At 35.4% G+C, this 16706-nt stretch overlaps 1 protein-coding gene across 1 annotated transcript in view; it reads right to left on the minus strand.

The window, feature by feature from the left end:
- LOC148938555 (uncharacterized) overlaps positions 1-11885 on the minus strand; it is a 91810-nt gene extending 79925 nt beyond the window's left edge. The window contains exons 1-2 of the mRNA XM_089107707.1: positions 11700-11885; positions 1-32 (exon numbers count right to left, since the gene is read on the minus strand). The exon at positions 1-32 is cut by the window's left edge and continues 422 nt beyond it. Of these exons, the coding sequence (XP_088963833.1) occupies positions 1-32; positions 11700-11799 (132 nt within the window). The 5' untranslated portion in view covers positions 11800-11885. The remainder of the gene's footprint in view (positions 33-11699) is intronic.
- Positions 11886-16706: the final 4821 nt, after the last annotated feature.

Genomic DNA, 16706 nt, shown 5'->3' on the forward strand with positions numbered 1-16706 from the left:
GGTATAAACGATTTCTTTACAACTTTCTGAACCTAAAACAACAGTATAAAATGGTCAATTTCTTGTATGAACCTAAATACAAGAACCCAAATAAATCAACTTGGCCTATTTGTCGGCCTAATATGGCCTTTATACTAAAATGTTGTTTTACGCCAAAAAATAGCAGAAAACTTTATTTTGCCATGTCATGGTCTCTTTTCCTACTTACAAGGGCACCCGATTGAACGATAGTAAAGAACGATGTTGGCACAATGTATTATTTATTATTTTTTTGGTTGGTCTTAGACCAGGGCACTTCGCATCGAAGGAGTTGTCGGAGGAACTTTGAAAAGGGCTCATTCGATTGGATTTTGGAATGGCTTGTACCCTTTTTAATAGTCGAAAGTGATTGGAAGGCAACTAACATCCCTTCCACGCCGACCATTTCCCCAAACACATCCAATCAAAATTTTGCAATAGCCTTTTCGTTCAACGTAGTTGAAAGATCTAGTTTCTTTGAGGAGAACACCCCCCCTCACAGTCCTCAGGGCAATGGTTATAATTTATGCCCTGTGGGCATATAAGGTTTTTTATAGAAAGTTTTGCCGTAGAAGCTTCAAAAAGGGCTCATTCTATTGAAAATGGAGAGGACTAGAGCCTTTTTTATTAGCCGAAAGTGGTCAGAGGGCAAATGCCCCCCCTCCACGCCTATCATTTTCCCAAACACTTATAATCAAAATTTTGAGATAACCATTTTGTTCAGCGTATCAGAATGGTCTAAAAAGATTGGTGGGTAACTAACCCCCTCTGACGCCCACCATGTCTCATAACACATCCAATCAAAATTTTGAGAAAGCTATTTTGTTCAACGTAGTTGAAAGTTCTGGAAATTAGGTCATTGAGGATGACATTTGAATTTTTCATTTGTAAATTCATTTGAATTTTTTTCAGTAGAGTACAAATTATATTCTGGCTTTTAGACAACATAGGGTTTAGAACCCTACTCATATTAATTTCTGCTTGTTTTGGGTTTCATTTATTTATTAATACTGAGTTGTGGTAGTTTATTCTATTTTTGTTCATTTTTGGTTTAATGGAGCTCTACTTTTTTATGAAAAACTTATTTTGTGGAAAAAGTTTTTTTTTAATTAATCACCATAAAAAGGATTAAACAACCATCCAGGATTAATTTATTATATTGCCCAGTCACTATAAATGCTGCTAATAATTCTGTGGTTACTTTAAATATTTGACAGCACTTTGGTGTGTATGGTGTTATTCCCGCTGGTCAAACACATACCTTTTTCAGTGTCTTGTTACTTGTACCGTCTTGTAATTTAGTGAGTTCATGATTGTTTTCAGTTCTTTGTTGGGATCTTTATTTTGATTTAGTTCTAAATTTTTTTGGATATTATACAGCTTATGTGCGACGAATGTGCATTGTTTTTTTTTCCTTGAATAGACTTTGTATTTTAATTTGTTAAATTTCAATTATTTTACTAAAAAAATGAATGTGTTGTTAACTGTTGGAAATAATAAAAAGCATCATCTCAACAAACGGCTGAATAAGTTGTGTTCATCAAAAGGTCAGAATAGACAAATTCCGTTTGAACCACAATAGTTGAAGTTATAAGGTAAAATTGAAATAACCTAAAAACCAAGTGCTGAGAAAAAGCAAAAACACGAGGATTATCAGCATTTGCGCAAGATTGGCGTTATAAACATTACAGAAAAAAATAGTTAATAGTTCTTGTATAGGAAACAGATTAGGTTTTACGGACATTCTGAACCAGTGGCGCCAATTCACTAAAATGTAGGGAGAGGGGTGAAACACGTTTTTCAAATCTTCCAATCTAACGGTGCGACTAGGATCGCTTAATTTTTTCGGGGGCGAGGGAGTGTTAATCCCTTTTTGGAAAATGAGGCGAATTTTCTCAGGCTCGTATATATTAATGGGCAACATTAAACTCAACGAATTTTATATATTTGAAATCAACATAAAATTCTTTTTATGTATTAATTGGGTGCTTGCGTATTATCCAGAACACACTCAAGAAGTTTGCTTTGTTTGGTCTGAGTAAAACAGGTTTATTCTTTCGTGAAATAAACTACGATGAAGGTATGTTTCAATTAAATACTTAATATATAGAGGTGGTTAGGTTAGGAATTTAATATAATGCGTTCTGAACTGCTTGCTTTCCATAATTCTTTGTTGTAGTTTCCATAATTTTGTTGCCTAAGTATTATATTTTCATCATATTTTGGTATATTTCATTATGATAACTAAACTTCACTTCCTGAGTGTGTTCTGGATAATACACAAGTATCACTAATTGTTATCAAATACTGTTTTTTAGAGTTTCGGTTACTATTGGGCCGAGTTACTCCTTACTTTCAGTTTGTTACCACGAACTGTCTGAAAAGGACACTTCACTGCTGCCTATGGAACTTAAAACTTCCTGTTCAGGGTTTTCAATCTTAGTGATTGCAACGGCGCACTTTCGATATCAATCCGCCGCCGTTTTCGAGGAGTTTCAAGTTCTTTTTCAAATTATCAAAAATGGTTTTCGGAACAGATTTTTGCTATTAAGGTAAAACCTATGCAGTAGTTATCATTACTAAATCATCTTTAAATGAAAAAATCCCACTTGACGATCTTTTTCGAATAGCGTTTTAAAATTTTTGTTACTATGAGCTATGGTTCGCTCTTTACAAAGCTGAAGCTATTGCTACAATCATAATCATAATCCTAAACGAAAAAGAAGGGACGTCAGGGTTTCCACTGCACGGTTGATAAAACCGGTGATTTTTATTTGGTTGTCGTGGCAACCCTGGGGACGTCAATATGGACTAGCCATGGGCTCTAAAATATGCAATAATTATCAGAGCTTAGGTGAATATAACGGTCTCCATCAAAGAAACGATAGATAAGTCCTTTTGTGGCGTGGCACAGTGGGTTTGATCTCAGCTTGGTAGCACAGGACCCAGAGTTCGGGACTCGTCTGCAGCAATACACTGAAGGGCTCGGAATTTGATTCTGGTGATAAGATTACTCGAAAGCTTCTCCATATAAAGCTTCTCAAAGAAGAATAGGATAGACAAAATTTATAGCCAGAACGAGCCACCACATCCCATCTTTGACCTTCTTTCTTCTTTTCTTATGGACCAGTTAAGTCCCTTGTCCGTTTTTCTATTTACACTTTTTCTTTAAAAATTACGGAGAGAAAGCAAAAAACGTGTTCCATTATTTCTTTCGCAGGTTTTGGCCAAGTAAATTTTTTTCGGAAATTCTATAGGTTTCCAATAGTATTTGACTTGGCTAAGACAATTGTACTGAAATTTTTACAGTTCCGAAGTACGCTTTTAACCGAAACCTTGGAAATAGCATGTCACCACGTGGATTAGAAATTTTCTATCAATAAAATTGGAACAAGCGCTTAGACTATATTACGTCAGAATACGCCGGAAAGTTGGCAGACCTCCAATGAAATACTGTCTCGGATTACGCTTAATTCTATGATAGAAAAGAGACTGCAATACTTTATTGACAATCTCTTCTTGTAATAAAAGAATTATAAAAAAAACAGAAACTTAGAAACTTAAGCAGAATAGTTTTGGAGTCTTGAGAATGGACATTCGCTATTTAATCTAAAAAGCACGAATTAAACAATAAGAAGTCATGAAAACAAGCATGCAAGGGCAGAAGGCTTACCCCACATTCAGCATAGCCTATTGGAGTTAATTGCAATTACGTACTAGATAAACGTAATTATTTTGCTCTATTGAGCACTGCTGGAGCATCAAAAAGAATTTCGGTACTTGTGCATTATAACTAAATCAGCGCTATACACGAAAGAAGCTAAGTTTGGTTAATGCTAATGAAATAAATAAAATAGGACGGAAATATAATAGTTTAGAAACAAATTTGGGCTATATATTTGCACACTAGGGGGTGGGGGTGGGAGGGGGTTGGGTAAAGCATAGCATATATTAAATACGTAACCTAACCTAAGCAAGGTTCCCCCCCCCTAAACCCCAAAAAACAGTCGTTTAAATATTGTAAACTCAATGAGAAACCACGCTTTGCAATTCATTTATCTCTTGCAAATAGCCGTTTGACACGTTTCGTGTCTGGTTTCCTTGTACAGTCTATAGCGCTGGTTTAGTTATAATACACAAGTACCAGAATTTCTTACTAAAAAAAAAATCAAATAAAACCTTTGCAACTAACCAAAAGTACTGTTAGCCTGTACTAATACTTCTTCTTGTTTCGATTGAAATGGATAAGATTTCGCATAAAATCATCAATGGAATCAAATTACGAGCCTTGCAGAGGGTTCCTACAGCTGAGTTCGAGCTTCGGATCCGTATTATCAAGCAGAGATCAATCAAACCACGATACTACAGGGCCTTGTGCTAATATCTTTTCTTCCTCGTGTTTGGGTTGGTATGGGTAAGTTTTCGCATAATCACATCAACGGAATCCAGACCCTGCAGTGGGTTTCTGCAGCTGAGTTCGAACTTCCGGTCCCGTATTACCAAGCTCAGACCATTCCCACTACACCCCTACAGCACATTCCAAGAATATCTGTAAAAGTTCCAATTGCAGCTTAATGAAGCGCAATAAGCAAAAAATTAATTACAGAAAGTTGTTCTCTTTGCGTGCATGGCGTTCTGCTTGGCGTTTACAAAGATATGTGCGAGGAAGAAGACACGAACAATGCAAAGCTAGAATAAGAGTTTCTGTTTTAAATCTAACACCAGGTCATATGTTACCGTTAATCTCGATCAGCAATTCTTTTTTAATAATAAGAATGGCTTTGAACAAAGATAGCGTAGCTTGGTTCATGAATTTTACGTCATTTTCGAAAATTGCGGGAAATTACTATGTGAGAGAAATTGGACTTCCGAGAACGATTTTATTTGGAATATGACTAGGTTCGTTCAGCAGCGCGAATCTTACAATAAGTAGGAAGGTTCTCTTTGTTAAGAGGTCATAATTCTTAACAAAAAGATCTATAATCACACATTTTACAAGTTTGAATTTTTTTGTTAATTTTGACGTGAACCCCTGAGCATTTCAGAAAACTTTGCTGCCTTTACGTGCCACGTCCTTGAAGCTAGAACACCAGTAAATTCAAACTACACCAGTTAAAAATGTTGACTGAAAGATCGTACCAACGAGAAGCTGCACCCTCAGAAGGCTATGGTCGAAATCACCAACTTGGAGGCGTGCTTACTGAACTCTCGACTCCAAAGCTATAGCTATTGTTGGTCGAATCTTCCAAGAACCAACTGTTCAGAAGTTGTTTTGCACTTTGTATTAAGGATTCAGAGGGTCATATTGCCGTATAAAGTAACGGTTGAGAAACAGGGAGCGACCAAAGATTGATGGAGTATTTTGCAAGACGAAACTCCTATCTTTTAAAAGCACAAAATGAAACCACAAATTTGTTTAGTGAATGGCCAACGGGTTTAAATTAAGTCTATGTTATGCGAAAATTTCATAGCCGTTTTTCCGGTTTGTGCATTGCTTGAGGCATTGTGTCAAGCCAAATATTTTTCACCGCTTTAAATACCCTTGAACCATAGGTAGTATTCTAGAAAAAAGACATACTGCAGTTGTCTGCAGGTACGATTGTAAATTACAAGAACCATGAGGTAACAATTCAAAAATAATTGCGTGAACTTTTGCAATAAAGTAACCCACAATTTTGGCACTAGAACGAAACCACATGATTGATAAACACAACTAAAAGATGACTAAGCTCTGTAGGCAAAGATGAAACAACATCACCCCATGGACGTACGTAGCTTCTTCTCTAGGGGGGTGGGGCAGCCGAGTCTTTGATGAAGGGTGGGGGGCTGAAGATATATTGGCAGTTCACAAAACCTTACATTGCCAGGAAGTTCTATCGGTACTTATGTATTAAACGTATTCTTTTGAAAACCAATCACGAAACATCCGCCCATTCAAGAGACCGCTATAGAGTAATACAATGTAAGGCGCGGTTTTCATTGCGTTAACGATATTTAAACTGTTGTTTTTGGGGTTTAGGGGGGAAGGTAATTAGGTTAGATTACGTATTTAATGTATGCTATGCTTTACCCCCCCCCCCCCTAATGGGCAAATATATAGCCCAAACGGGTTTCTAAACTATCATATATTCATTCTATTTTATTTCATTAACATTAAACAAACTTGACTTCTTTAGCAGCATATAAAAGAGTACGTTTAATACGTAAGTACCGTTCTATCATACCTATGAAATCTTTAGTAATAAGTAATCACCAAAAATCATAAATCATCAATAAGTTTCAGCATTAATCAATCTTCTTGGATTAGAGCTAAATCTTTCCAAGACCTTAGCTTCTTGTTTGACTTTTATTCTGTCATTCCAGATGTTTATTTCCAGCTTTTTCAACAATCTACTTTTTTAAACATCATCTGCTTTTTTTAAACATCTACCTTTTTAAACTGCTTTTTCAACCATGTCTAGTGTAAATTTGAAGTTCTAATGGGGGGGGGGGAGGTGCCCCCTTCCGTACGCCCATGCCTCACCCTCAGGCTTCATTTCTATAACAAGTAAAAACAAATATCCAGGACGGAGAGTACATGTATTTTACTATAATTACATTAGTCTCAATTTCGTTTGCCACTATCCTCATTCATCAAACAGTTCGTGGTAACGAACTGTAAGTAAAGAGCGACCCGGCTCAATAGTAACCGAAACTCTAAAAAAACGGAATTTTGATACCAATAGATACATCAAAAAAATCAGATTTTTATGCTGATTACAAATATATAGGTTTCATCAAGTTTAGTCTTACCCATCAAAAGTTACGAGCCTGAGAAAAATTTGCCTTATTTTCGAAAAAAGAGGAAACACCCCCTTAAAATAAGAGAATCGAATTGAAAATAACACCATCAGATTCAGCGTATCAGAAAACCCTGCTCTAGAGGTTTCAAGCTCGTATCTGCAAAAATCTGGAATTTTATATTTTTTGCCAGAAGAAAGACCACGGATGCGTGTTTTTTATTTATTTATTTTTTCCCCAGGGGTGATCGTACCGACCCAGTGGTCCTAGATCATCGGGAGAAGACTCATTTGAACGGAAATTAAAAGTTCTAGTGCCCTTTTTAAGTGACCAAAAATTGGAGGGCAAATAGGCCCCCTCCAACGCTCATTTTTTCCCAAAAGTCACCGGATTAAAATTTTGAGATAACCATTTTGTTCAACATAGTCGAAAAATATAATAACTATGTCTTTGAGAACGACGTAATTCCGCAAAGTCCTTGGGGGAAGGGCTGAAAGTTGTGAACTTTGCCCATTGTTTACATGTAGTATTGGTTATTGAGAAGCATATAGGCGTTATCTGGGGGATTTTTTCTGGTGGGGGGTCGGGAGAGGTAGTTACGTTGGAGGGTCTTTCAATGGAGGAATTTTTCCTGGGGGAAGGGAATTTTCCACGAAGGAGGCGCCGGATTTCCCACCATCTTAAAAAAATGATCAGAAATTAAATAAAAAAAAGGAAGTTTTTTCAACTGAAAGTAAGGAGCGACATTAAAACTTAAAACGAACACAAATTATTACGTATATGAGTGGGTTCGCCCCCCCCGTCAATACCTCGCTCTTTACACTAAAGTTTTTTCGTAATTTAAAAAAGCGTTTTATTGTTCTGATTAAACGGCCCTTGTGTTTCAGGAGTCATTATTAAAGAATTGGGACAAAATTCAAACTTTAGCGTAAAAAGCGAGGCATTGACGAGGGGGCGAACCCACTCATATACATAATAATTTCTGTTCGTTTTAAGTTTGAATGTTGTTCCTTAGTTTCAGTTGAAAAAACTTATTTTTTTATTTAATTCTAACTCAGGAACGTTATTTTGTGCGAAGCAGGGCGCACAAAATAATGCTATGCCCTTATAAGAACAACAAATTGATACTAACAACATTTGTGCAAAAAGAATTTAACTGTGTACATGACCAAATATATATATATATATATATATATATATATATATATATATATATATATATATATATATATATATATATGTATATGGCAAGCGGAAAATCACTTCTTTAAATTCAAAAAATCACAGGACAGATGTTTTGACTAGGAAACACTGGTTCACAGAACATTTTATTTGGGGTCTAAGAGAAGAAAGATGGCGAAACAGAAAAGAGGAAATGATAAGAAAAATGAATTTCCTCGTGTGCTATTAAGTACTAAAATATTGGCTCTAGAACAAAGAGATACAAGAACCGTTTCCTTCTTCAAGGTAGGGCCATTTTCGGGGTTAGTCATTTTCAAAATTGGACACAAACCAAATTGCTCGTGGAGCATAGTGCATGGTTCCTCATAACTAAGCCTTTTCTCCAAAGGTATCCAGTTACAATTTCTTAGAAAACGTCATGTAGGTTCAATGCTAACAAGCTAAGTTCCAAATAAACAACTAGGCTGCAAAAAAAAAAAAAAAAAAAAAAAAAAAAAAAAAAAAAAAAACCCAAAGAAACAGCAAAAGGCAGAACTTCCATTCTTGAGTGAGTACTAGCTAACAAGAAAGTACCGATCTTAATTAGTGTAAAATTCTAGATTATCTGAAAATTGAGATAGCTAAGAATAGATATACCTTTAGAATCAGAATTTCATCCTGAACCCTTTTATTATTAAATAAAAAAAACAAGTTTTTTAAACTGAAAGTAAGGAGCGACATTAAAACTTAAAACGAACAGAAATTATTCCGTATATGAAAGGGGCTGTCCCCTCCTCAACGCCTCGCTCTTTACGCTAAAGTTTTTTATTGTTTTAAAAAATAAAGTTGTAAGACAGAGTCAAGCTTTAGCGTAAAGAGCGAGGCGTTGAGGAGGGGACAGCCCCTTTCATATACGGTATAATTGCTGTTCCTTTTTAAGTTTTAATGTCTCTCCGTACTATCAGTTTAAAAAACTTGTTTTTTTTTATTTAATTTCTGATATTTTTTCATTTAATTAATATTTTATTTTCATAAAAATTTTTATTTTATTTCTATAAAATGATTTATTTAAAAATTAAATTTATTAACTAAATTCTATATTAGTATATTTTTATTCTGGCAAAAAATACAAAGTTGCAGATTTTTGCAGATATGAGCTTGAAACCTATGTGATAGGGTTTTCTGATACGCTGAATCTGACGGTTTGATTTTCATTAAAATTCTTTCACTTGTAGGGGATGTTTCCCCCCTCTTTACAAAATCGAGTAAATTTTCTCAGGCTCGTAGACTTTGATGAGTAATACTAAACTTAATAAATTTTATATATTTAGGATCAGCATTATAAACACATTCTTTTGATACATTTATTGACATCAAAATTCTGTTTTTAAAATTTTCGATTACCATTGAGCCGTATCGCTTGTTTTTTTATTGTTTTTTTTATTAAGTATATGTTAATACGTATATGAAGGGGTTCTCCCTTAGTCAATACCACGCTCTTTACGTTAAAAGTTAAAAAAAAATTTGATTCACAAACCCCTGAATCACAAAGGCCGTTTAATTAGAATAGATAGCTCTTTTGAAAGCAATAAAAAAAAAACTGTAGCGTAAAGAGCGAGGTATTGACTTGGGGGAGAACCCCCTCACATACGTTATAATTTCTCTTCGTTTTAAGTTCTAATATTCCTTCTTACATTTCAGTTGAAAAAACTTGTTTTTTTTTATTTAATTTATGATCGTTTTTTAAATAATGCTTGGAAATCCGGCACCCCCTTCATAGAAATGCCCCTTCCCCCAAAGAAACATCCTCCACGGAAATATTCTCCAGAGTCCGCCCCGCCGCGGGCCCCCCCCCACCAGAAAAAATCCTTCCGGAAAATGGTTGTATACTTCCCAAAAACCAATAAATAATGCTTGCAAGTCCGGCGCCCCCTTCATGGCAATTTCCCTTCCCCCATGAAAACTTCCTTCATGAACAGATCCTCCAACATAACCACCGACCCCCCCCTACCACCCCCTACCCCAAAAAAAAACACCTGAAAACTTCTGTATACTTCCCAATAACCAATACTATATGTTAACATTGGGTAAAGTTCATAACTTTTAGCCCTCCCTCTGGGAACTTCGGGGGATTAAGTCATCCTAAAAGACATGTTTATCATATTTTCGACCATGCTGAACAAAATGGCTATCTCAAAATTTTGATCGGGTGACTTTGGGAAAAAAATAAGCGTGGGAGGGGGCCTAGTTGCCCTCCATTTTTTTTGGTCACTTAAAAAGGGCACTAGAACTTTTAATTTCCGTTCCAATGAGCCCTCCCACGATATTCTAGGACCACTCGGTCGATACGATCACCCCTGGGAAAAAAAACAAACAAAACAAACAAACAAACAAATAAACACGCATCCGTGATCTTTCCTCTGGCAAAAAAATGGAAAATTCCACATTTTTGTAGATAAGAACTTGAAACCTCTACAGTAGGGGTCTCTGATACGCTGAATATGATGGTGTGATTTTCATTAAGGTTTTATACCTTTTAGGGGGTCTTTCCCCCTTTTTTTGAAAATCAGCCAAATTTTCTCAGGCGCGTAACTTTTGATGGGTAGCAGTAAACTTGATGAAAGTTATATATTTGAAATCAGCATTGAAATCTGATTCTTTTGATATATCTATTGGTATCAAAAACCCGTTTTCTAGAGTTTCGGTTACCATTGAGCCGGGTCGCTCCTTACTTACAGTTCGTTACCACGAACTGTTTGAAAGAATAATCCTGAACGATTTATCAAAAGAATAATACAATTCAGGGTAATTATTTGACCATTAGGGTGTGTGTGTGTGTGGGGGGGGGAGGTAAAGTAAACTTGTGACGAAATTAAATGCTATGTTTGGATTTAGGACAATTGTCAGTTAATCTAAAAATTTACCAAAACTAAATGTTTCTCCCTAATTGGGATCAAAATTACTGCCCCACCTTAAGGAAAAAATAAAGAAAATCCTTCTACCCTATTTGGTGAGATGTTTGTGATAACCGTCAGAGCATAAAATATTTCTTGCAAAAAATAGGTTATGACTAGGCCTATGTCTACTTATAATTCCTACAGAAGACCAATAACATACTGATTTCATGCTTTGAGGATTTTATCTTTTCCTTAATGTCTAAATAGGCCATAAAACCATCATAAGGCATCTAACCCCCAAAGAAATCGTGATACTTTTGGGGCAAGACGCACTATCTGAACTAGCTGAAATGACAGCAAAACGATTCTAGCTACAACGAATACCCGATCAATATTCTTCCTAAATGTAATATTCGCTATCAGGAGAATCCCCCCTCCTTCTCACTGTCTGGATATCATCCTAGACCATAGGCTATAGAAATTTGCTGCTTTTTGGTGTTTTGTTTTCAAATTGGCAATTTTAGCCTACTGCTGATGAGAAATAGGTCTAAGTACAAAAATAATGCAAACCAAAAATCAGAAAATGTTTAGATACAGATTAAGGCTGAATTCAGGCATTAGGGGGACGGGGGCTATGACACATCTGATATGGTTATATTCGAAAGTGTTGAATGGGGACAGAATAGGAGGCTATGTATCTTTTGTTACTGGTGAGTTTAATTCGAAAAAGGAATCTTGCATCCCCAAAATATCAACGAACCGAAAAAGTGTGGATGAGCACCTCCGCTGTTGGCGCATGCACCCCTAAGGAAACCATAGTAAAGTCATAACAAAAGTTCCTACCAGCGTAATGTTGTTGTATCCATTTTTTCTTTGGAGGAGGGGCTAAACTGTTCATTGCATCACTTGGCGACCTTTTATCATTCTGCGTGGCCACCCCCATCTCCAACTTCCTCTCAATTCTATCTTGAATCTTCTCTCAGACACCTGTATCACATACAAAACCTTACTTTTGGAACGGGTGCCTAAGTTTTAATTGACATTCGGCCAAAGAAACAAATCAGACAAGGAGGACTTGCGCAAGGCGTGTTAAAAGCAGACATCCTTATAATCGACATGCCGTTCTGATGATAAACAATACGGCATGGACCGTAATGTTGAATGAGTCATGAAATTTTCCCATCAACAAGGGAAGAGGGTAGGAACTTCAATTACGGCTCAGCAATTTGTTTTTTATTATGCTATTCAGAACGATCAGTCATATCCGGTTATTAAGACATTAAGGTACAAGAAGTCAAGTTTGGTTAATGCTAATGAGATAAAACAAAACATTATGAAAATATAATAGTTTAGAAACAAATTTGGGCTATATATTTGCCCATTAGGGGGGGGGGTAAAGCATAGCATATATTAGATAGGTAACCTAGGTACCTTTTTCGGTGCTGTTAAATGAGCCTTTACAAGGAAAACAGTCACAAAAAACCCACCAGACGGGTTAATTCAAGATACCGCTATAGAGTAATGCGATATTTAAACTGTTGTTTTTGGGGGTTTAGGGGGAGATGGTACCTCGGTTAGGTTACGTATTTAATATATGCTATGCTTTACCCCCACCCCCCTAATGTGCAAATATATAGCCCAAATTTGTTTATAAAATATTATATTTTAATCATATTTTATTTTATTTCATTAGCATTAACCAAACTTGACTTTTTGGAAAGGTCCATATAATGCAACAGTACCCCTTTCCCTCCCCCCGAAACCCCCAGAAACAAACGTTTAAATATTGTAAACGCAATGACAAACCACGGTTTGCAATCCAATTCTCTATTGAAAAAATCCGTTTGACTAGTTTTTTAAGCATCTTCCGTATACAATATATCGCGTGGGTTCCGGCTAATTGACAAGTACCGACATTAATTCGTTTTCTTTTCAAATAGGAATTACCAGCCAACTCTTGATGACAAACAAGTAGAAAAATACTGCATATATGCAAAACTAAAGAAAACACCAAACAATGAAATTATTACTTTATAAAATGCAACGAGTTTCCGTTAATCAGATTACCTTATTTCCTTCCATTATTATCCATATTTCAAAACATTTTTAAATAAGGTACTACTAGTATGATAAACGCCCTACCGGTGAACTTGCTCATTCATTGACGGATTATAGAACCGGATTTTTTTCTCGTTAGTTTCTTTTAGCTTAGAATGGGACAAGGGAAAGAGAAGTGACAGAATAGATGGGAAATATGTAATTTGGGCAACATATTTGCACATTAGTGGGGTGGGGGTAAAGTATTTGGACAGTGACAAGTTAGAAAACAATTCTTACTAAATAATATGCAGAATAATTGTACCTAACACATTAGGCATGTAGATCCGCTACACTTTACCTCCACTCCCTAATGTGCAAATATACAGCCCAAATTTGTTTCTAAAGTATTATAATTTTATCTTACTTTGGTATATTTCATTGGGATTGAGCGTCAGAGAAACAATAGAAGAGCATTAGGTAGGGCGTATATCATACAAGTACCTAAAATAATAGTATATATCAGGCCTTCCTAAACTATGGGTCGCGACCCCAAATGGGGTCGTGTAGCAAAATCATGGGGTCGCAAGAGATTTTAAAGTCAAATATTTATAACATACTACAGGAAAAGACACATATTTTTTAGGGGACTTGCGCCCTTTTTTGTTTTGACAGGTTATAAATAAATTGAATTGAATATTGTAAAGTTGATGAATTTTTAAAGATTGAAGGTCTAGAATGGAAATTTGCTGTGAAATATGTACAGATGGTGCCAGAGCGATGACGGGCAAAAACATTGGTTGGTTTTAAATCATTTTTTCAAGCTACTCATTATGACCATGTAACTTTTACTCATTGCCTTATTCACCGAGATGCCCTTGCAGCAAAAAAAAACACTTAAGTAACTTATTTTCAAATCTTTGAAAGGATATGGATTCAGTCAATACAACTTTATTATTACATACAGAAGTAAGATGGTTGTCAAGAGGTCAAAGTTTAAGAAGATTATTATTGCTAAAAGACGGAATTGAAATATTCTTAACCGAACGAAAATGTGAGCTTGCTGCTTTTCTTCAAAACGACTTGTGGCTATTCAAACTGCGTTGTTTGTCGGATATATTTGCGAAATCAAACGATTTCAACTTGTCTTCTTGCGACATATTTACTTCTAGTGATAAAGCTGAAAGTTTTATTAAAAAGATTAAAGTTTGGAAAGAGAGTATAGAAAAAAAAATCGTTCGAAATATTTTCCAGTGTCGACAGTTTTATAATCGAGAGAAATCATTGTAAAACTTTTATTGCAAAAACTATTGTAGATCAGTTAAAAGCGCAAGAGAGCTAGTTCTGTACATATTTTATATTAAATATTGATTTCAAACTACCGTTGAATAACTCTGCTGTCAGTCCCAGGAAAACTTTTTTCAATGGTTCTGCTGGATCGTTGTCGGAATACAGTTCCTGGAATTCGGCGACCTGAACAAGCTACTTTTATGTCAGACCGTTCCACCGTCAGTACAAGGGGGGGTACCAGCGCGACGAGAACCACGTGGTTTATGGATTTTGTCAGTGAGAATGAAAAAACAGGAACTTTTTCACATTTATGTCTGTTTTTATGGTTTTGTCAGTGAGAATTTGAAAAAACAGGAATTTTGTCACATTTATGGATGTTTTCTTGGATGGTTATGTGTGTTGGTCAATTTTTTTGATGTTTTTCATGGATGTCAACTATAATTTATGGTTTTTGTCAGTGAGAATGGAAAAACAGGAACTTTCTCACTTGAAAAACAGGAATTTTGTCACTTTTATGGATGTTTTTATGGTTTTTGTCAGTGAGAATTTGAATAACAGGAATTTTGTCACATTTATGTCTGTTTTCTTGGTTTTTGTCAGTGAAAATGAAAAAACAGGAACTTTCTCACTTTCATGGATTATTGAGTCTAATGGGGGCAGGTCAATGACACTTCCTTCATGTTGTTGCTCGCAGCAAATGTTATGAGTTTCCCGGAAACAGTTAGATCCTATTTTGTTTTATTTCACTAGCATTAACCAAACTTAACTTCTCGCATGTTCCCCAGATATTAGAACACTACCTTTTTTCCTGCATTGCTTTAGTATAAGTGTGACATCCTTTTCACTAATAAATACCCATAATTTTTTGAAGGCCTATAGGATATATGTTCTGAAAATTAAATCAATTATTATTATTGTTGATGGGTTCTCTGTGAATCCAGGCAATTTGATGTTCATATGTTAGTCCTAAAACTCAGCTGCCCTTGTCTGAGACTATAGGCAGGCAGACCTTATGTCACTTGTTCACCTGCAAATCCAGGCAACTTGTTGGGTCAAAAAATTTTGTATGAATTTTGTGGTAGTGTAACTGTCTGAGCTTATAAACTGGGTTGCATGTCTAAGACTTTAGACAGGTAGACCCTATGTCATTTGTTTGCACACAAGGACAGGTAACTTTTCAGTCAACCAATTTTCAATTAATTCTGTTTTAGTGCATCTGTCTTGGCTTATAGATTGGGTTTTCTGACTGCGGACTGCAAGTCCAGGTGATTTAGTGGTCATATTAATCCTAAAACTTGGTCAAAATGCCTTATACTCTAGGCGGACAGGCCTACTTGGAAAGTCTACTTGAATTACAATAGAGATGACTAAGATTTTTGAGCTGACTCACAACAGACAATGTCTATGGAACTTGCTGATGAAGAAGCATCCTAAGCCTAATTTTCCTGGCCACATAAATTCTCAGGTAGGTTGACTAAGTTTTAGGATTGATATGTGACCACCAAGTTGCCTGAACTGCAATTTGAACTATGAAAGGCCATCTGTATGACTTAATTGTTTTCTCTATGTATCACTGGGGTAATGTAATTTCTTTGTATTACATTTTAGTGGATCATATATTCAATAAGAAAACCAAAAGCATTCTGTATAACTTTATTCATGTTTCTCTATAATAATTTGATGTTTAAAAAGTCATACAGAAGACTTCATATCATTCTACATGTTTAAAGGAAACACAATATTGCCTATTGTTTTGATTTTATAGTGTTTTGTATATAAGAGTAAATGACAATATTTGTTGCTTAGAGTATAAAGAACCAATGACTTTAATAGGCCTAGTCAAACAGTGCTCACCGGAGTAATTTATATTTCTAATATAAAAACATAAAAGGTATATGCTACTATTATATAGTAACTATGAGGTAGATTTTTATCAAAATATTCAAGCAAATCACACAGCCTACTAGGTGTCTTACCTTAGCCTACATAAGGTAGGCTATCATTTGAAGTCATTAGGTCTGCAAAACTACCAATAGGGTAGCCTATATATTGATACTTTCTTTTAGAATCATTAATGTTTACCTTTACACTGCTTCATGCTTAAAAGATCCTGGAATGCCAAAAATCCTAGTAACATCAAGATTATGCCTAATCTAGCCAAGCTCTTTTCAAGAAGCATTCCTTAAAAGTATTTTTCAAAGAAAAGAGCTCTGCTGAACTAGGTTCCGATTTCTGTTTTACCAGAACATATAAGAAAACAACACTTTCTAAGGCCATATGCTGATTTATTTATTTTTTGGTTATTTTTTGCTGTTTAACAGCACACGTTCTTTATTATTGAAATTGGACACTAACTTTCGTATTGGAATACATTACGTAAACAGGTAATTTTTCTCCTTAAAAATGATTTATCGGTTTTTCACACTAATTTAAGACGTATATGGCTGTGTAAGTTTGCACTTGACCAATTTAAAGAATTAGTTTTCATTTTAGGTGTCCTTGGTACTTTAAGAGTTTAGAATT

Source organism: Artemia sp. Qi Xiang Cuo, unplaced genomic scaffold, assembly GCF_049724085.1.
Source record: "Artemia sp. Qi Xiang Cuo unplaced genomic scaffold, ASM4972408v1 HiC_scaffold_3138, whole genome shotgun sequence".
In the NCBI taxonomy this organism is placed as follows: domain Eukaryota; kingdom Metazoa; phylum Arthropoda; class Branchiopoda; order Anostraca; family Artemiidae; genus Artemia; species Artemia sp. Qi Xiang Cuo.